This window comes from Globicephala melas, chromosome 11 (genome assembly GCF_963455315.2).
Source record: "Globicephala melas chromosome 11, mGloMel1.2, whole genome shotgun sequence".
Classification (NCBI taxonomy): Eukaryota; Metazoa; Chordata; class Mammalia; order Artiodactyla; family Delphinidae; genus Globicephala; species Globicephala melas.
Genome location: NC_083324.2, coordinates 56,561,008 through 56,580,243, shown reverse-complemented (window position 1 = coordinate 56,580,243; position 19,236 = coordinate 56,561,008). Strand labels below are relative to the sequence as shown.

At 44.2% G+C, this 19,236-nt stretch overlaps 1 protein-coding gene across 1 annotated transcript in view; it reads right to left on the bottom strand.

The window, feature by feature from the left end:
- The window catches only part of NEK10 (NIMA related kinase 10), a 313,705-nt gene that overhangs the window by 263,385 nt on the left and 31,084 nt on the right, over positions 1-19,236 (bottom strand). Inside the window, exons 6-7 of the mRNA XM_060307961.1 lie at positions 18,811-18,909; positions 4,952-5,036 (exon numbers count right to left, since the gene is read on the bottom strand). Coding sequence (XP_060163944.1) covers positions 4,952-5,036; positions 18,811-18,909 — 184 coding nt within the window. The remainder of the gene's footprint in view (positions 1-4,951; positions 5,037-18,810; positions 18,910-19,236) is intronic.

The window sequence follows — 19,236 nt, the reverse complement described above, 5'->3', positions numbered from 1 at the left end:
GACTGAATGCCCTTCCCCACCTCAGCCCTCCTCCCCGGCATGGGCTGGAGACTCATGGGACTGGGCTCTGGACTTCTGAAACTAATGGCCTGGAGAAAGTCCCCATCAATCTGAACTTCAGTTCAATGAGCCACATGTGAACAAATGTCCTTGCTCTACCCATTCCCAGAATTTTTCTCTTTTTAAAAAATGGATACAATAACATAATACTGATAAAAACTATATAGAACAATGGAGCACCCTGCAACACCAATCTGGCTGTTGTCAGTCCAGCACGATGTCACTGCGGCCCAGAGCATTGGGGCCCTTAGACACACTCCCCTGGGCCTCTCGGCCAGCAGAGCAGTGAGCTCTGAGTGCTGCGCCCTGACCCACCACCCATGCCTCTGCTGTCAGGGTTCCACACCTCTCATCCCTCCGTCTCAGTTGAAGGCCCCCCCATGCCCTGGCCTTTACTTATCTTTCCAGGTGTATTAGTAACTACTCTTCTAAAAGTCTCGTAGGGGGTGAGGAAAAGTTTCCTGCCTTGGAGTCTGGAGGAAAGGTGGTGCCATTAACAGAATCAGGAGCTGATTCTGCAGGTTGGAGGAGAGGGGGGACGAAGAGGACCCTGTGCAGTTACTGAGGGTCCTGTGCATATCAGGCTCTCTAACTCTTTGGCATCTGTATGCCTTTACACACTTAGAAATTACTGAGAATCCCAAAGAGCTTCTGTTTATGTGGGTTCTATCTATTTATATATATCATATTAGACATTAAAAGTGAGGAATTTTTAAAACACAAGAGTACACAAGCATATGTTCCGTCATTACACATCCTGTAGCCTTTACAAAGCTCCACTGCACACTTGTAAGAGAGTGAGAGTGAAAAGGCAAATAACACTGTAGCATCACTTTTAAGATAGTTTTGACCTTGTGGGACCCCTGGAAGAGTTTCAGGGACCGATGACGGTCCCCAGATCACACTTGAGAATCACTGTGCTACTATGTCATCAGGATCGCTGCCCAACATATACCTGGAAATTTGGGACTTAAATGAATGGAAAAGTCTGAGGCTGGAGATATGTGCTTGTGAGCAAAGAACAACAACAACAAAATGATAGTTGAAGCCAAGAGCTTGGAAGACAGGGGAGAAGATGACAAAGAAAATAACTTTGGGGAAGGTTAACATTTAGAAAGGCAGAATTTAAAAAAGGAGCAGGTAAATAATACAGAAAAAAGAAAAAGAAAAAATGATGAGTAAGAGCTAGAGGTTCTCAGGATCAGTGAAGGCAAACAGAAAATGTGGCAAAGGGTATGGGTTGCTAAAGAAAGGCTTGGGGTGCAAGGGCAGCGGGGAGAAGGCCACACAGCTCCACTCTCCTTTTATTGTTGTAGCTGATGTAAATGTAGCTTAGGGGCTTTTAAGAATTTTTCTTAGGACTTCCCTGGTGGCGCAGTGGTTAAGAATCCGCCTGCCAATGCAGGGGACATGGGTTCAAGCCCTGGTCTGGGAAGATCCCACATGCCATGTAGCAACTAAGCCCATGCGTCACAACTACTGAGCCTGCGCTCTAGAGCCCGCGAGCCACAAATACTGAGCCCACGTGCCACAACTACTGAAGCCCGCACACCTAGAGCCCTTGCTCCGCAATAAGAGAAGCCACTGCAATGAGAAGCCTGAGCATGGCAACAAAGAGTAGCCCCCGGTCACCGCAACTAGAGAAAGCCCGTGAGCAGCAACAAAGACCCAACACGGCCATAAATAAATAAATAAATTTAACAAAAAAAGAATTTTCCCTTTATCCTTGATAAGCAATGTGTTATGACAGCTTACTGTAAGGAGTCCAGGTGGACTTTTACCTTTATCCTGCTTGGGACTCCAACTACACTTGAAATCTCCAAACATATGTCACCCTTTAATTATGGAAAACTAAGAAATTTATCTTTAAAAATGGCTTCTCTTTCATCCCTTCCACTCTTTTCTTGCTGGAACCTCCATTAAGCATATACTGGAGCCTCTGGGTCAAGAAATGACGACTGGATCATGGCCCACCATGATCTTCTTAAATGACTTCCAGAGAGAACCTTGTACATAATATTCAATGAAAATTTCTACAACACATCAGTTGTAAAAGAAAGGGAGTGAGTTCAAGACCTATAGTCTGACCTTTCAATGAATGCAGTGATGAAGGTGAGATGAAGGCTTAAGGGGATAGCAGGTCAAGAAAAGGGCATTTTATGATAAAAGAAAACAGAAAGGGAGCCACTGACACTGTAACAAAGAAAACAGATGGAAGGCTGAACCTTGGCAAGGTGGAGGGTTTTCTTCAGAAATAAGAAGGGACGCAAAGGTGCATGATAATCCGAATATTTCAAGCAACAAAGAAAATATGAACACTCCTACTGGGATGGCTTCAGTTTCGCCTATAAAACAGGTAATGCTGTAATCTGATAAGAATGACAGGGGTAGGAGGGGTCTGGGTATGAGAAGTGGAGATGGTCTGGAACAACCACTGTGGATCCTGCAGTACTGACTCACCAAGAGAGGAAGGGAAGGCCTCGAGAGGGCAGAGGCGTGCTGACATTTGTTGGCACAAGTTGTAGTAAACCCCAGCATTACTACGTGACTTCAGCCAAAAATTCTTGGCAACTCAAGATGTTAAACAACTGCTCCTCTTTGTGGACAGAGTGCCAGGAGGAGAGATTCAGGGAGCACCCCCTTCTATGGAAAGACTGGAAATCAATGGGAGGTTTGGCTTCATACGTGTTTTGGTCATAAAATCCCATAAGCAAAGAGGTCATGGGATTCTTCCCTTTAGAGGGCAATCCAGTCAACCTTGTTCCAGCCCATCAAGAACTAGATTAAGAAAGGCAATACTTTATTTTTATTTTGCGGTACGCAGGCCTCTCACTGTTGTGACCTCTCCCGTTGCAGAGCACAGGCTCCGGACGCGCAGGCTCAGCGGCCATGGCTCACGGGCCCAGCCGCTCCGCGGCATGTGGGATCTTCCCGGACCGGGGCACGAACCTGTGTCCCCTGCATCAGCAGGCAGACTCTCAACCACTGCGCCACCAGGGAAGCCCAAGAAAGGCAATACTTTAGATGAAGATCAGCAGAGTATGACACAAGGGCCATCAATTCTCTGAGCAAACATGTCAAAGGCAAATATTTTGCTAACTTCTATAAGTCAAAAAACTAGACCTTCTGCTAAAAATCCACCCTCTTCCATGAATAGTTATATTAATATTATATACACAGTGTTCTTACCCAAGCTGAGGCCTGTGGGGTGTACAGGGGGCTATTAATAATGACTTGTGGACAAGGAGCTCATGGGGGTGACCCAGGCAAAGTGAAGCACATGGCCCACCCTCACCATGCGTGACCCACACAGCTTTTCTCACAGGAGAAAAGGAAAATTCCCAGAAAACTGTGAGCAACCAGGACAGAAAGCCATTTGAAGTATGTAAGATATTCAAATGACTGTGGTTGGCTAAACGAGAACAGCACAAAGACAGCTTAGAATACGGAATGAGGAAGGGAGTGACTCTTCTAAAGAAAAGATTGAAGCCATCATGAATCCCAGGAGACTCAAATCAGAGCAGGCTCTGTAGCTGGCTAGTACCAGAACGCTTTTTTTTTTTTTAAATGCCAAGTTTGGAAAAGATGGTTATTGGGGTAATGAAATTATTATTATTCTGACTCAAATAATAATTCATCAATAAAACTGAATCCAAAATAAAAGAGCTTCAGAGTGGTCTGAGCATCCCCGTAGCTTATCAGGACAGGGCATAAAAGGAGATACTTCTTAGGAAAAAAAACAATCTGTGAAAATGACTGAAGCATGTATGAATAATAAGGATAGTAAGAATGCTCTTGAGATATTTAACACTGGCAAGAAGAAACAGTAATGGTTCATAAGGAATTTGGAGGCTTCTCCAAATTGGTTGGGCAGTGGTTCTGCCTGTGTTCTCAAACTGTGGTCCCCTGACCAGCAGCATCAGCATCACCTGGTAAAAGTTGTTAGAAATGCAGATTTCCAGGCCCTCCCCAAACTTACTGAATCAGAAACTGTGGGGGTGGGTGCCAGCAATCTTTAAGTCTTCCAAGTGTTCCTGATGCACAGAAAGTTTAGGAACTTCTGCTTTATAAAAGCAGCTATCTTAGCAGCTGAGACTAGACGGAACAACTTTCATGATCCAGGTGAAGTGTTAGGTAAGCCTTTCTTTAGAGCCTCACTGCTAAAGCACTAAGTTCTTGCTAATCAAAATGTGGGCCATGAACCAGTGGCCTCAGCAGAATCGTGGGTCTCAGGGTACAACTACAGAATCCACATCCGCATTTACAAGATCCCCAGGTGATTCCTCTGCACTTTAAAGTTTAAGAGGCACTAAACTACGGCCGCACATTTAACTAACTAGTGAGAGGAGGTGAGATTCCTGCCTGCAGGCACCTCCTCTGAGACAAGTGGGAGGCCCCTTGCTCACCTCTAACTCAGGGTCTGAGGCTGGACTCTGGGACAAGCATGGCTCTGGAGCAGCTACCAAAGCTGCAGGCCCTGCCTTTCCCACTCACTGCCCCTGGAGCCCCCTGAGGAAGCCCCCACTTGTCGCTGCTGACTTTGACCTACTGAGCTGCTTGGCATAAGCATGCTCGAAGGTGTGGCCAAGTGTACACCTCTCCAAACTGACTATCGTTTAAAATGCCAGGAGATAATGCAAGCATAGACCCGAAGTTCAATCCACTTCATCCCATGTGTAACAGAGTAGAAATTTACAGGTGTTTTTGTCCCCATTAAATCACTTCTCTCCTATCATTTTAAATAGCAGGTGAGATACTTCCCAAATTTGGAAACTACTGAGTTGTGAGAGAGGAAAAAAAAAAGTTACCATGCTCTGCTTCAAAGAAAAGCCCACCAGGTTTTTTTTCATCTTCAAACAAGTAAAAAATATTTTTATTTTTTGCAACCAACCTGATAACGTGGATCCCTCACTAGAAGTCTCAGACAAATTAATACTCTCAGAAAATGAAGAGATGGGGCTCGATCAACCCACTCTCTGAAAGAAGAAAACAAGAGAGAACATGTTTGTTCATGTTTAAAGGCCAACGTGACAGTTTATGAACAATGCAAGAAGAATAAAAAACGTCTAAAGGAAGAGCATTAGTTTATCTCAAACAGTCTGCAATAGGGACTGTTATTTGATTCTTGAACACTTGACACATTTTAATGCAAAACACATAGAAACTGTCATTGTCACTACAAAGTAGAGGTCCCCAAAATTATTTGGTTCACAGGGACCTTACTGACTCACGGCAGCCCCTGACCAAAAGAAATAGCTAAAGGGTTCAACTTTAAAAGACTTGATACCCTGATAACTTAGTATCCATTTGAAAAAATAATACACAGACACTAAAAAAAAAGTCTTTTTATTTTATTCTTAATCACATTTACTTACTGATGGGGTGTGTGCACCTGTGGACACTAAACAACTTCTCCAGCCTTGGAATCAGATCTAACACCATTACCTCCATTCCCTCTTCCACCTGACTTTCCCAGGGCACTTGCTTTTTGTCACAGTAACCACTGAAAACCCAGCTACAGAAAAGTAAGCCATCATCTAAGGGAAGGCAGTACAATCTAATGTGGAAACTGTAACTACCTGAGTAGTTTGCACTGTGTCTGACAGATGTTGTGTATCATTGCTGTTTTCCTTGAAATTTAAAAATATCCCACAACACCCCTGGGGGTTCTCTGCAGCTCCCAGGGCACTTCAGCGCTCCCTGTGGGAAACATTGTGATGAAGTATTTTCTTACACCTTAGATCAGTCTTCCTGGAAGCAGACTCTTCCATGAAGATTGGTGTGCATGTGAGTGATTGAGGACATGCTCTCGGGGAGTCCACCTGGAGTGGAGAGCAGGGGTGAGGAGTGGGGAAGCCAAGTGGGCAAGGGCCCTTCTGTGCCAGCCTCACCTCCAAGGACCCCCCACCCCCACGGAGGCAAGCACCCTGGTTTTCCTGCTCCCAAAACGGCTGTCACAGTGTGTGTGGAGGGTGCTGCAGCAGGGACTAGGGAGCAAGTTCTCAGGCACTGCTGCTCTCCGGGCCTGCGGGCAAAGTGGACTCAAAACTCCAGAGCGGGGTGCCAGGGCCCAGCCGCTCACATGGACGCTGCCACCCAGTCCTCGACTGAAGCCCGAGTCACAGGGGCCACCAGCACGGCTGGGGCTCACTGCAGGCACGGCTCGCTCAGTGGGTTCCAGCTCGAGGAAGCAGAGTGGTCGGCGCAGCACCCCCGTCACTCTGGGGTGGGGTCATCGGCACACCCAGCACCCGTCCCAGCTGCTGTGCCTCCGTGAGCAGCTTCTACTTCACTGCTCAGCTTCTCTGTGCCAGTTAGAGTTAGTAGTAAAAAAAATTCAAACTGGGAAAAATTTTCAGGCTGCTCCAGTGTTGCCACTCAGGCTGCAGAGCGTGAACACTGCGAAGGGCCTTTCATGGCACTATGTAAGGATGCTTCTGCCCAAGAACCTGTAGGAACAGAGCCCAGGCTGAGGCCGGGACCCACGGCTTCCTGAGTCTCAGCTGACAGCACGTCTGAAACCGAATTCATGCCCCGCCGCCCCCCCCCCACCCCCCGCCACAAACACGCCTCACCCCTCCAGGCCTCCAGTTGATCAGACCGAAACCCTGGGTGTTTTCTCACCTCCTCTACTTCCCTCACATCTTTCATCTAATCCCTCAGCACATCCTGTCTGCTCTACCTTTAAAATATCTCCCCATTCCCACCACTTTGAGGTAGGAGGTAGATGGGCCCCTGGGCTGAGCCACTGGAGTTCGTCAAGCAGAATAAATTGGAGCTTTGTTTTCCCTGGACACTCCAAGGACAGAGCTAGTGACAGGAGCTGAGCTCTGAGGGGGAGTAAAGAGATAAAACGACCACATCTATCACTACTGAAGTCAAGGAAACCTGCCTGACTGCACATGCACAGGAAGGCTCCTTTGGGGTCAAAAAGGGGCGACATCATCCCATAACAGGTGTTGTCAAACCTCCGTTAGCCTCTGCACTGGAATCCATCTTGGCAAAAAGATGTGCACACATATCGGGCAGGGCAGTAGGACAGGTCAGGTGTGGGGAAAGAAGCGAGATAACTGGCCAGAGCAGAAGGAAGACCCAGAAGAACCGCCCCATATAAATGATTTAATCGCCTCTTTATTGCACTCCTCATTCAGGAGGATGCCCACACCCTTTCCCTCCAGGTGTGTACTCCTGTTTTGCTTCTGTCTAAATACACTGTTTCTCTATGTGTTCTCCACATGTTGTGCTGTGTCTCTAATAATAAACTTTGTACCTGTTTTTGCCTCCTTGATTCATTCTTGCTTTCAAACAGGGGCAAGAGCCAGGGGAACTTTGCTTCTAGCCTCCAGCCCCTGCTGGACTAGCAGCTAGGATTCCTGGTTTTCATCCAGGCTACGCAGCTCCAATTCCTAGGCAGGGAAATAGGATCCTGCTTCAAGACCACTCACCGCTGTCTCTCCGAGATCAACTTCTCACTCCCTCGTCTTCTATGACCCTGGTTCAAGCCGCCATCATCTTTTGCTTGAACCATTGCAAAAGCCTCCCATCTGGCTTTCTTGCTTCCATCTTTGTCCCCAACTTCAATCTTCACACATCTGCCAAGGAGACAAACACCCTCCTCTGCCCTCCTCCAACAGTTCTCCTCTCACTCAGTCCTCACGGCCCCTGAGGCCCTACAGGACCCGGCCTCCCCACTGCCTCTCAGACCTCATTCCCCCCGTTCTCCACTGCCCCCACCCATGCTCTCTCAGACACACTGACCCTCTCATAACATGGCTGGGCTGGGCTTGGAACCTGTGCCTTTGGTGCTTCCCATGAAGCAGACTTCTGTGACTTTTTAACACTGGAACCTCCCATACAACTATATAGATGTCCTCCGACATGACATGAGGCCAGTCACATGCAGTTGTTCTAACCAAAGTGTATGTCAAGGTGCAGAAGCCACCAACACAGCACAGCCTGGACTCCTGAGGTGAGGAAGGGGGTCTGAGCACTGCCGAGCACTGGACCTGCCTGCATCACCTGTGGAAGTTAGTCCCTGCCAGGTGACACGTCTTACACTGCCCTCCAAACTAGTCCAACAGTGGCACTGGGTGCAAATGTTAACAAAAACCTAAAACAAAATGTGTCTGCTATTTCATACATAGCCAAGAAAAACAGAGAAAGATAATGGAAGCTACTTTGGACTAGAATCCACATAGTTTCTCCCACCCTCTCGCACCTCCACAGCTGAGCTGGTTGTACATCCAGCAAAGTTAGGATACTTTAAAGATCTGCCCCTCAGTCAAGTGAAGCATTTACTTGAGCTGCAGTCCCAAGCCAACCCTTGCATGGCTTGTCCAATATTGATCCTTGACATTTGGTGGGAAATTCAGTTTTGACTCTTCCACAATCCTGAGAAATTCAACTCTGTCCCAAACCTGCCCATCTCAGACCTGAGTGCATGAGACACACCCTCCTAGAAGGCAAGCCAAACATCTGTGGTTCCTGCCACTGGAGGTTTCACCCCCAGCCCAGCCCCCTTACACTCCGCCCCAAGCCACTCACTGTTTCTTCCATCTACTAACTTAGCTCATGGGAAGGAAGTTGGAAATATGTTTTTCCCGTAGCCTTATATTCCCAAGGATGTTTGACTGCTTCTTATAAATTAGAGCCCCCAGCAGAGGCCTGGCTCTGCAAATAGAGGTTGAGCAAGATGTCCCAAGAACATCACTGGCTGGGAGTCACTCCTCCTGCCATCACCAAGGCTCCTGGCAAGAGCTGCCTGCCACAGCCACCAGCAACATCACAGCCCTCCTATAGCCAGGGCACCACGACAGTGACACCTCTGCTACGGAGGCAAAGTTCAGTTTCTTCTGAAAATAAAGGCAGGACTCAACCCATCTAAGGCCTGCAGCCAGGCAGAATTATCCAAGGCCACAGTGGGAAGCTGCACTATATTTCATCCTAAGTTCCTTGTACTGGGAAAAATAATGCAAATTTGAAGTACCTTTTGAATTTAAAACAGTCACCTCTGGGAACACTTGTAAGGATGTGGTTATTCTGAGGCTCCTATTAGAGAGAGAATACCTTTAATCTCATAAGTAGAGGGATGGCGCATGACTAGTTTCCCTTCCAGGTGCTGGGGTCATCTAAAGATAGAGTGTAGCCTGCAGTGCAGTGCAGACACTACATCCCAAAGATCTAACAGGAATAATGATCCAGTTGCAACAGCTGCTGGTAACCTCCCGAGGTTTAATGCTGGCTGTTCTTCATTATTTAAGAGGAGAAGCCATGGGACATACTGAGAGATGACTCACACTACAAATATGTGTGTACTGAAATTTTTCCTCTTAAGAATATACAATCTTCATGAGGAAAGTCCATGGCCTTTCAAATGTTTTTTCACATTAAATATGAAAAGGTTTTTTTGTTCTGTTTCTTCTCACCTCTAAAAAAAAAAAAGAAAAGAAAAGGAATTCCAGAATGGCTTTTGTTTTGTTTTTACCATAAAAGGAGTGCAAACAAATGAAGAGTTCCAGAAAAGTCTCAAAGTTCTGTTCCAAGCAAATGGCATTTTTTTGTTCTACAATTTAGAACTGTGGCCCAAAGCTATTAATATTTCTATGTGATTCTGGCCTATTGTAAATGTAAATAGAATTCCTGGTGTCTGGGTCCTGCAGGGCCTCCCCTCTGAGCGCTGACCTCTGAGGAGCAGTTGTTCCCTCCATGGCTTCCAGCCCTCAACCTCCCCCCTCACCCAAGGACCTGGCTCACTGACTGGAGCTCTGCTGTTCACGGGGAATGGCATGTTCTGTAAGGTGATATAGAGCTCTGTTTGCCAAGAGTCGGGGGACTAGGAAACGCACTGAGTCTAGTGTAAGCAGAGGATTACAGAGAATAATAATGACAGACTCTAAAGATGGCTGCCTTTGTTTGACTGAGGAGGAGCCAGGTGACTTGTCCAAGAGTGCGCATAGGTAGCAGAGCTGGGCCCTGACTCCCAGGCCAGGGCTCCCGCATCCCCCACCTCCACCTGGCACAGAAAGGGGCTCTTAGGTACATCTACTGCGGGGGCAGGCATGTTCTGCACAGTGGTGAGGGGTCTCCTGAGGTAGCTCTGAAAACCTTGTCTGTCGGCAAAGGCAGTGTTTCCCTGGAGGCTGTGTTCCAATAGAGTAGCTGCACAGCAGCAGATTCATGACCAGGCAAATATTTATCCCCTCTTGTGACTGAACTTTTGCCACTGCTTTCACAGGACTATTACCACATGGCAGTATGACCAGGCCCCACGGCCTTTGTCCACGACCACCTGCCACATCGCTTTCGGCATCAGATGCCATTTTCTGCTATCAGTATAAAAAAAGAGAAGGAAAAATGGTACCACCAGAGACATAGCATTTGAAAAGAGAAAGGGTAGTTGGGGTTTCACCTTCCCATTCAGTCGAAGAAACCAGTATGCGATGTGAGAGTCACAAAGCTGCAGGACTGAGCACTGAGAGTCACACGGTCTGGGGTAAACTCCATCCAGGGGCTGATGCAAATGCCAGAGGTCACAACCTCAGCTGGCTCTCACCCAGAAAAAGCAGCATCTTTAGAGGAGGTGTTATTTAGATTGCCCTTTTCATTAACGCACAAAACAACCACCACCAAAAAACTACCACCTTTCACTAAAAATTTAAAAGTGGAGAAATTCAAACCTGTTTCAGCATAAATATTACCTCAAATTCATATGACAGAGCCCTATTTTTTTGGATAGTTGTAAAAGCAAAATTCACATCAAAATAGACATGTAAAACTTAAAAGGAATAAGAAAACGTGAAGAAATGAATTATAAATGAGTATTCAAGGAATATTTACTGACTTGTTCCACTATTCTTAATGGGTAGTGTCATCCATTAAACCTGTCCCAGAAGAGACACCCAGTCAGAGGTCCATCCAATTCATCATGTTGGTCCCAAAAGTCAGACAGATATTGAGTAGAAAGGACTGTTCTAGCTGTTTCTTCTCCATGGCTGGTGAAAGTTTCAGAGATTGAATGCTTTCAGATATTTGCTGATCACCTCCTGGGAGCCAGGCACTGTTACATGCCCAGGACTATAGCCTGGACAAAACCATGCCCTTGTATTCACAGAGGTTACCATTTAGAGAAAGAAGACCAATAACACACACAAACAAACAAAACTGCACATTAGGTGGTGACCAGAGAAAAACAACCCTAAAGTTAAGGGTTTAGGGAGTCCTGAGAATGCTATTTTAGGAGAGTCAGAGAAGGGTTTTCTGATACGGTTAGCATCTGAGTGAACTGAGGAGTGAGTCAAGGTCAGAACAGCGGAAGAGTTAAGTATCTAGCTCCTGAGCAGGAGTGCACTAGTTTGCGCAAGGAAGCCCTTGGGGGCTGGAACAAACTGAGCAAAGACAGCGTAATGGGAGCTGAAGTTACAGAGGTGGTAGGAGCCAGTTCTGTAGGTCTTTTGTAGAATAGGAATAGGGATTTTGGACTTTTTATTCTGGAGAGTCACGGGAAGGCTTTAAGCAGAGGACTGACATTATGTGACAGAAATTCTGAAAAGACCCTTTTGGATGTGCTGTTAGGAACACCATACCATAGGGAGTCAAGGGTCAAAGCCAGGAGCCCAGTTAGCCCACTGCAATGGTCCAAGCAAGAGACAGTGGCAGCTAGGACTAGGTTAATAGCTGGGAAAGACTAAAGTTGAGAGGAAGGCAAGTTGAGTAAGAAAAATCAAAAGTCCCATTTTTGGCATGTTAGCTTTGAGATGCCCAAAGAAGTCCACCAATCAATACATGAAAGAAAAGACTAATTTATAGCAGGAGAGAGCTGTACTTTAGTCTCTCAAAGCAAAGCTGATAGAGGAGTTCAGGAACGGGTGGACTTTCATAAGTGGGGGTTTTGGGGGACTGATTGATTTTAGCCATGGAAAGGGGATTCCTGGAATGTGTTCCAGCTTACTCCCTGGCTCTCAGAAGCTCATGTACTGATGGGAAGCTGTCACTTACTGATTTGGTCAGGTTTAAAACAGGTTCTGGTGCTTATGTATGGCCAACAAGCAGTCATTTCCTGGGAAGGTGGGAACATTTTAATTTCATACCTGTTAGACATCCAAGTGAATGAGTTTCACAAGAAGCAATAGTGGAAAAGAGAACATAATTACTCAAGTGACACTTTTCTGTGGGGCAAACCTGAAAACCAATTTTAAACATATTGGGTTGGCCAAAAGGTTTGTTCAGTTTTTTCCGTAAGATGGCTCTAGTAGCACTTAGTTTTCTTCAACATCATTCGAAACAATTTTGTTAGATTGTATGTGACAGTTGTCATATCAGCATGCATTTGAAAAAAGACATCAAAATTGGTGAATTTTTGTGTAGCCATTTTAATATTGAAGATGGAAGAAAAAAAGCAACATTTTCGGCATATTATGCTTTATTATTTCAAGAAAGGTAAAAACACAACTGAAACGCAAAAGAAGATTTGTGCAGTGTATACAGAAGGTGCTGTGACTGATCGGACGTGTCAAAAGTGGTTTGCGAAGTTTCGTGCTGCCGATTTGTTGTTGGACGATGCTCCACGGCTGAGTAGACCAGTTGAAGTTGATAGCAATCAAATTGAGATATTAAATGAGAACAATCAACATTTTACCACATGGGAGATACTCAAAATATCCAAATTAAGTGTTGAAAATCATTTGCACCAGCTTGGTTATGTTCATCACTTTGATGTTTGGGTTCCCCATAAGTTAAGCAAAAAAAACCTTCTTGACTGTATTTCCACATGTGATTCCCTACTTAGAAGTAATGAAAAAAATTCCGTTTTTTAAACAAATTGTGATGGGTGATGAAAAGTGGATACTGTACAATAATGTGGAATGGAAGAGATCGTGGGGCAAGCAAAATGAACCACCACCAACCACACCAAAGGCTGGTCTTCATCCAAAGAAAGTGATGTTGTGTGTATGGTGGGATTGGAAGGGAGTCCTCTATTATGAGCTCCTTCCAGAAAACCAATCAATCAATTCCAACAAGTACTGCTCCCAATTGAAAGCAGTCAATTGAAAGCAGCACTCAATGAAAAGCATCCAGAATTAGTCAACAGAAAATGCACATTCTTCCATCAGGATAACGCAAGGCCACATATTTCTTTGATGACCTGGCAAAAACTGTTACAGCTTGGCTGGGAAGTTCTGATTCAACCGCCATATTCACAGGACATTGCACCTACAGATTTCCATTTATTTTAGTCTTTACAAAATTCTGTTAATGGAAAAAAATTTCAATTCCCTGGAAGGCTGTAAAAGGCACTTGGAACAGTTCTTTGTTCAAAAAGATAAAAAGTTTTGGGAAGATGGAATTATGAAGTTGCCTGAAAACTGGCCAGTGGAACAAAAGCATGAATACATTGTTCAATAAAGTTCTTGGTGAAAATGAAAAATGTGTCTTTTATTTTTTCTTAAAAACCAAAGGCACTTTTTGGCAAACCCAATACTTTGGCTAATAAAGAACCAGAGAATCCGCAAGGCAGAGGAGAACACAGTACTAGTCAAGGTTGTGCTTCAGCCCCTCAGCTACTGGATCTCTCAAATGAGGTGGAATGGATTTTGTCTTCAGGGTCCATTCCAGCTCTAATTGGATGACGCTTTTGTGTGTGCATATATACATATAGTGTGTGTGTATACGCAATTTAAGTTTGGGATAAACTCTAAATAACATTTTAGGAGAAATTAACATGTAAGAGCTAGATATTTCCTCCAAGTTAGGAATCAGCTTGAGGCCTACAAGCTTATTTTCTTCCTTTCTACATTTAACATTGTGAAACTTAGAACAAAAGGGAGACAAAAAGACAAGATTCTAAAGGATTCTACTCTGCATAAAAGCACATACAGTTGAGGAAATTTGTTCAAGATGGCAGAGTAGAAGGACGTGCGCTAACTCCCTCTTGCAAGAGCACCAGAATCACAAGTAACTGCTGAACAATCATCAACAGGAAGACACTGGAACTCACCAAAAAAGATACCCCACATCCAAAGACAAAGGAGAAGCCCCAGTGAGGTGGTAGGAGGGGCATAATCACAATAAAATCATATCCCATAACCACTGGGTGGGTGACTCACAAACTGGAGAACAATTATACCACAGAAGCCTACCCAGTGGAGTGAAGGTTCTGAGCTCCACTTCAGGCTTCCCAACCTCAGGGTCTGGAAACGGGAGGAGGAATTCCCAGAGAATCAGACTTTGAAAGCTGGCCAGATTTGATTGCAGGACTTCGATAGGACCAGAGGAAACAGAAATTCCACTCTTGGAGGGCACACACAAAGTAGTGTGCACATCAGGACCCAGGGGGAAGGAGGAGTGACCCCATAGGAGACTGAACCAGACCTACCTGCTAGTGTTGGAGGGTTTCCTGCAGAGGTGGGGGGTGGTTGTGCCTCAATGTGGGGACAAGGACACTGGCAGCAGAAGTTTTGGGAAGCACTCCTTGGCATGAGCCCTCCCAGAGTCCACCATTAGCCCCACCAAAGACCCTGTAGCCTCCAGTGATGGGTTGCTTCAGGCCAAACAACCAATAGGGAGGGAACTCAGCCCCATACAACAGCAGACAAGTGGATTAAAGTTTTACTGAGCTCTGCCCGCCAGAGCAACACCCAGCTGTACCCACCACCAGTCCCTCCCATCAGGAAGCTTCCACAAGCCTCTTAGATAGCCTCATCCACCAGAGGGCAGAGAGCAGAAGAAAGAAAAACTATAATCCTGCAGCCTGTGGAATGAAAACCACATTCACAGAAAGACAGACAAAATGAAAAGGCAGAGGACTATGTAGCAGATGAAGGAACAAGATAAAACTCCAGAAAAACAATGAAATGAAGTGGAGATAGATAACCTTCCAGAAAAAGAATTCAGAATAATGAAACTGAAGATGATCCAGGACCTCGGAAAAAGAATGGAGGCAAAGATCAAGAAGATGCAAGAAATGTTTAACAAACACCTAGAAGAATTAAAGAACAAACACCTAGAAGAATTAAAGAACAAACAGAGATGAACAATACAATGACTGAAATGAAAAATACAGTAGAAGGAATCAATAGCAGAATAACTGAGGCAGAAGAACGAATAAGTGACCTGGAAGACAGAATGGTGGAATTCACTGCTGTGGAACAGAATAAAGAAAAAAGAATGAAAAGAAATGAAGACAGCCTAAGAGTCCTCTGGGACAACATTAAATGCAACAACATTTGCATTATAGGGGTCCCAGAAGGAGAAGAGAGAGAGGAAGGATCTGAGAAAATATTTGAAGAGATTATAGTCGAAAACTTCCCTAACATGGGAAATAGCCACCCAAGTCCAGGAAGCGCAGAGAATCCCAGGTAGCATAAACCCAAGGAGAATCATGCTGAGACACAGACAGAGAGTAATCAAATTGACAAAAATTAAAGACAAAGAAAAATGATTAAAAGCAATAAGGGGGGCTTCCCTGGTGGCGCAGTGGTTGAGAGTCCACCTGCCGATGCAGGGGACACGGGTTCGTGCCCCGGTCCAGGAAGATCCCACATGCTGTGGAGCGGCTAGGCCCGTGAGCCATGGCTGCTGAGCCTGCACATCCAGAGCCTGTGCTCCACAACAGGAGAGGCCACAACAGTGAGAGGCCCGTGTACCGCAAAAAAATCCAAAAACAAACAAAAAAAACCTATAAAACTTAGGTATATTTTATCTTACATTTAACAAAATTTAACTTATAATGCAACTCTGCCCTAATGACTAGAACAAAGCAAGAATGGGTTCTGCTGACACTTTTTGGCATATGTTTTCTGACAAAGTCATATAACATGATCCAATTTCCTCGAATTTACTTTTCACTTTTGCAGCATAAAAGAGGTTCATTTCTGCAAATATATTAGAAAGATCCACCAATTTTTCCTAATGCCCTCTCCTATTCTTTGCTATTCAAAACATGCTTTTCTGAAGTTCCATCCTGTCACCTTCCTTGTAACTTCTACAATTGTCAAGCCGTCTGATTCTGGCAGTGCCTCATCTGTCAGATCCCACCAGTTCAGCACCATCACTTTCAGTAACTTCATGGAATTCTACATCTTTAGCCAGATTCCCTAGTTTGTTTCACAAATTAGATTATGTTTTATTTGTATTATATTACAGAATCTTCAAATCAGCTGGCAATCAGCAGGGAATGGACCGACAGGGGCCTCAGAGGAACAGTTACACAAAAGAGATACTGGAGTAGAGGCCGACTGTATAGTAGACAGTTAACTGGGAAATGTGTCAGCTTTGTAACAATTTTTACTTCCCTACATAATCTCATAACCCTTTGTGCTTTCCTGCACAGGCAAATGAGATGAAAAAGAAGTGGGTGTATTTTCTAATGGCAGACTCTACTGTGGACAAATGATCTTAGGGCAGAAAGAAAAGTTAGAAGATGAAAATTCATTTCCATACCCTGCCACTCATCAAGATTCATTGCCATGTGTAACCCAGAGTAACCTCAGGTTCAGTGCTTGCCCTTTGAGATCTACTGTGCGATCTTGCCTTATCTGACTCTGGGTTAACAATTCTTGTCTCATTTCAGATGCTGCTTGGTAATTTTATTTCTGAGAACAAAGGCTCAATCACAGGTCAACCTTAGGGAAAAAACCCGGAAAAGGGGGTATCCAGAAGTGTGGTCTAGGGGAGACTGCAGTTGGGGAAAGTGAAATAGAAGAGGGACAACAAGAAGAATGTCAATTGGGCATAAGTAGATGAGAATAAATTCCCAGTCAGCCATATTCTCAGGGTAAACTTGAACAGCATAACATCCAGAATATGCCAACCTTATCTATAACCAGAATTGGACCAAAGACCACACCCCCACCCCTGCAATCTCATCCATCCCTTGTTTGTATTAATACAGTTTATATTTATTACATTTTCTTTGTATTGAGATGCTGGGTAACTGGCTGATCAGAGTGAGTCCCTAGGAAGAAAGGGACCACATGTCCTACTCATCTTTGTATTTTCACCCTCTCTTCCTTCTCCACCACGTGCTCCCTCTCTTCCTTGCACATAGTGATGATCAATAATTTGTTTATTGAATTGAATCCAAGCCTTCCAGGCAACATCAAATCTGATGCTCACAAAGAAAGGGGATAGGAAGCCATACCAGGAAAGGCCCTGAGATGTAATTCTTCTGTTAGTCTAAAGCTAGAGGGTAAAGAAACAAAAAAAGGTAGTTCTGACCAAACAAACGAGGTTATCTGGGGTGAGAAACAATGGAAGACCTTTGTACTTAATCCATCTTTTACCCAACCCTGCTTTTAGAATAGAACTGAACAAAACAACCTCTCAGCAGTGAAAGGATGACATAAAATGATGCTCTTAATGTTCAACGTTGCTAAATTCCTTCTCCTACTATGAAAGCAAAGACATTTATAATCATCGCTTCCTGGTTTAAAGATTTCCAGGGACTGATCATGTTGCAAGCCTGTAACTCCATCCAATCTAAGATGCCTCATTAATCACTAAGAATCTGAAAAGGTCCTGACAAGAGATCTCTTGACTTCAAAATTGTTAAGATCTCTTTCAACGGCTGGATGCCAACCCTTACCCAGCTGTTTTCCCTAACAATTCCTGCACCCAGTGCCTTCAGTGCAGAGACACAGTAAGGTCTCTACATCCTTAATATAGGAAATCTTCTGCCTTCACCCAAAGTACCAACCTGACAAATGGCCTACTGGACATCCACTGAGGAGTCTATGATAGCTGTCTTCAAAACAAATTAAAGAACTTCATTTTCCAATACCATTTCAGGCATAATTACTCTGCTACTAACCATTGCTCTACTCTCATCAAGCTCAAGAAGAAACAGTCTAGGACAACTTCAGGTCCTTTGCAAAGGTCATTAATCTTTTAACAGTCTTTGAGTATATTGTCAAGAGCTGAGCTGTGACCAAATTACATAACCTTGGTAAAGATTCTAGGCTTCTTGTATCATCTGAGCAAGTCTAATAATCTTCTGCTTAAACCAAGTAAAAAGGCATGGCAGATGCAGTCCCAACCTTGGATTGTTTTAAACTAAGCCAATGTAGTTGGCAGTCACTGTCCAGTACATAAATATGCAATACTAAATAACCCATCCAAAAGATCAAATCATTAGACCACCACTTAGATTGTATTTAGGGATGCTTTTCTACTTACAGTCACCTACAGCACTGGACCAAGTCAGAGTTTTATTTCGGCCAGGCATTAAATTATTAAGATATTTCCTATTTTCCAGAATAAGCATAATTTTTCCCATCTCACTGGAACAGAATTGAGATATCTCAATCAAGTCCCAAAGTGATGGAGAAGATTCAAGGTTCTTCATGGACTTTTCAGCCAGTGCTTGTGCAGAAAGAGTCTGGGCCTCCCGGGAAGAGTATAAGGCCATGTCCGCCCATGAAGGATGCTGGGAACCTCCTTCTCCCAACAAAGTCTGCTCCCAAAGTCTGGCAGCAGCATAGCTCTCACTGCAAGCAACCCAGAACAGAGAGAAAATCTCATTTTGCCTGTCTATCATAAAATTCAGCTAAATTCAGGCCTAACCAGAGTGATCTAAATGAGGTCATCTGCAATGCCTATTCATTCACCTCGTTCGAAATGGTCTTTGCTCTGTTTTGCCTTTTGAGCATGCTATGTTCAGTCTTGTAAACTGCTTCAAACCATATGCTAGAAATAAGATATATAAAATATGCCATTCTTGGGCAAATGTCTTTTTCTTTCCTGGGACAATCTTACCTGCATATGAGTCTATTTTTCACCAAGGCTGTAAAAATCTCCTGAAATAGTTTATGCTGGGGATGTGTGCTGAAATTTCTCTCATTCTTGTAGTTTATACTGAGATGAAACAAACAGAAAAGCATTTTATAGTAAAAATTATTTAGGCTGCCTCAAAATTACCAATGCAGAGAAAGATCACCTGTATGCATGAAGATACTGAGGGATTTTTGGGATTCAATATATCACCAAAGCAAGTATCAGTTGTTAAAACAGGAAGTAGAAATTCAATTATAAAGTTAATAATAAAGATTATAGCATATATATTTCATTTTACCACATTAACTAAATTATTCCCTATAAACATTTAAGAGCTAAAACTTGTGTGAGGGAAGAAAAGGGCATATGCAGAGAAAGAATGATTGGGCACATGATCTAGACAGCCAT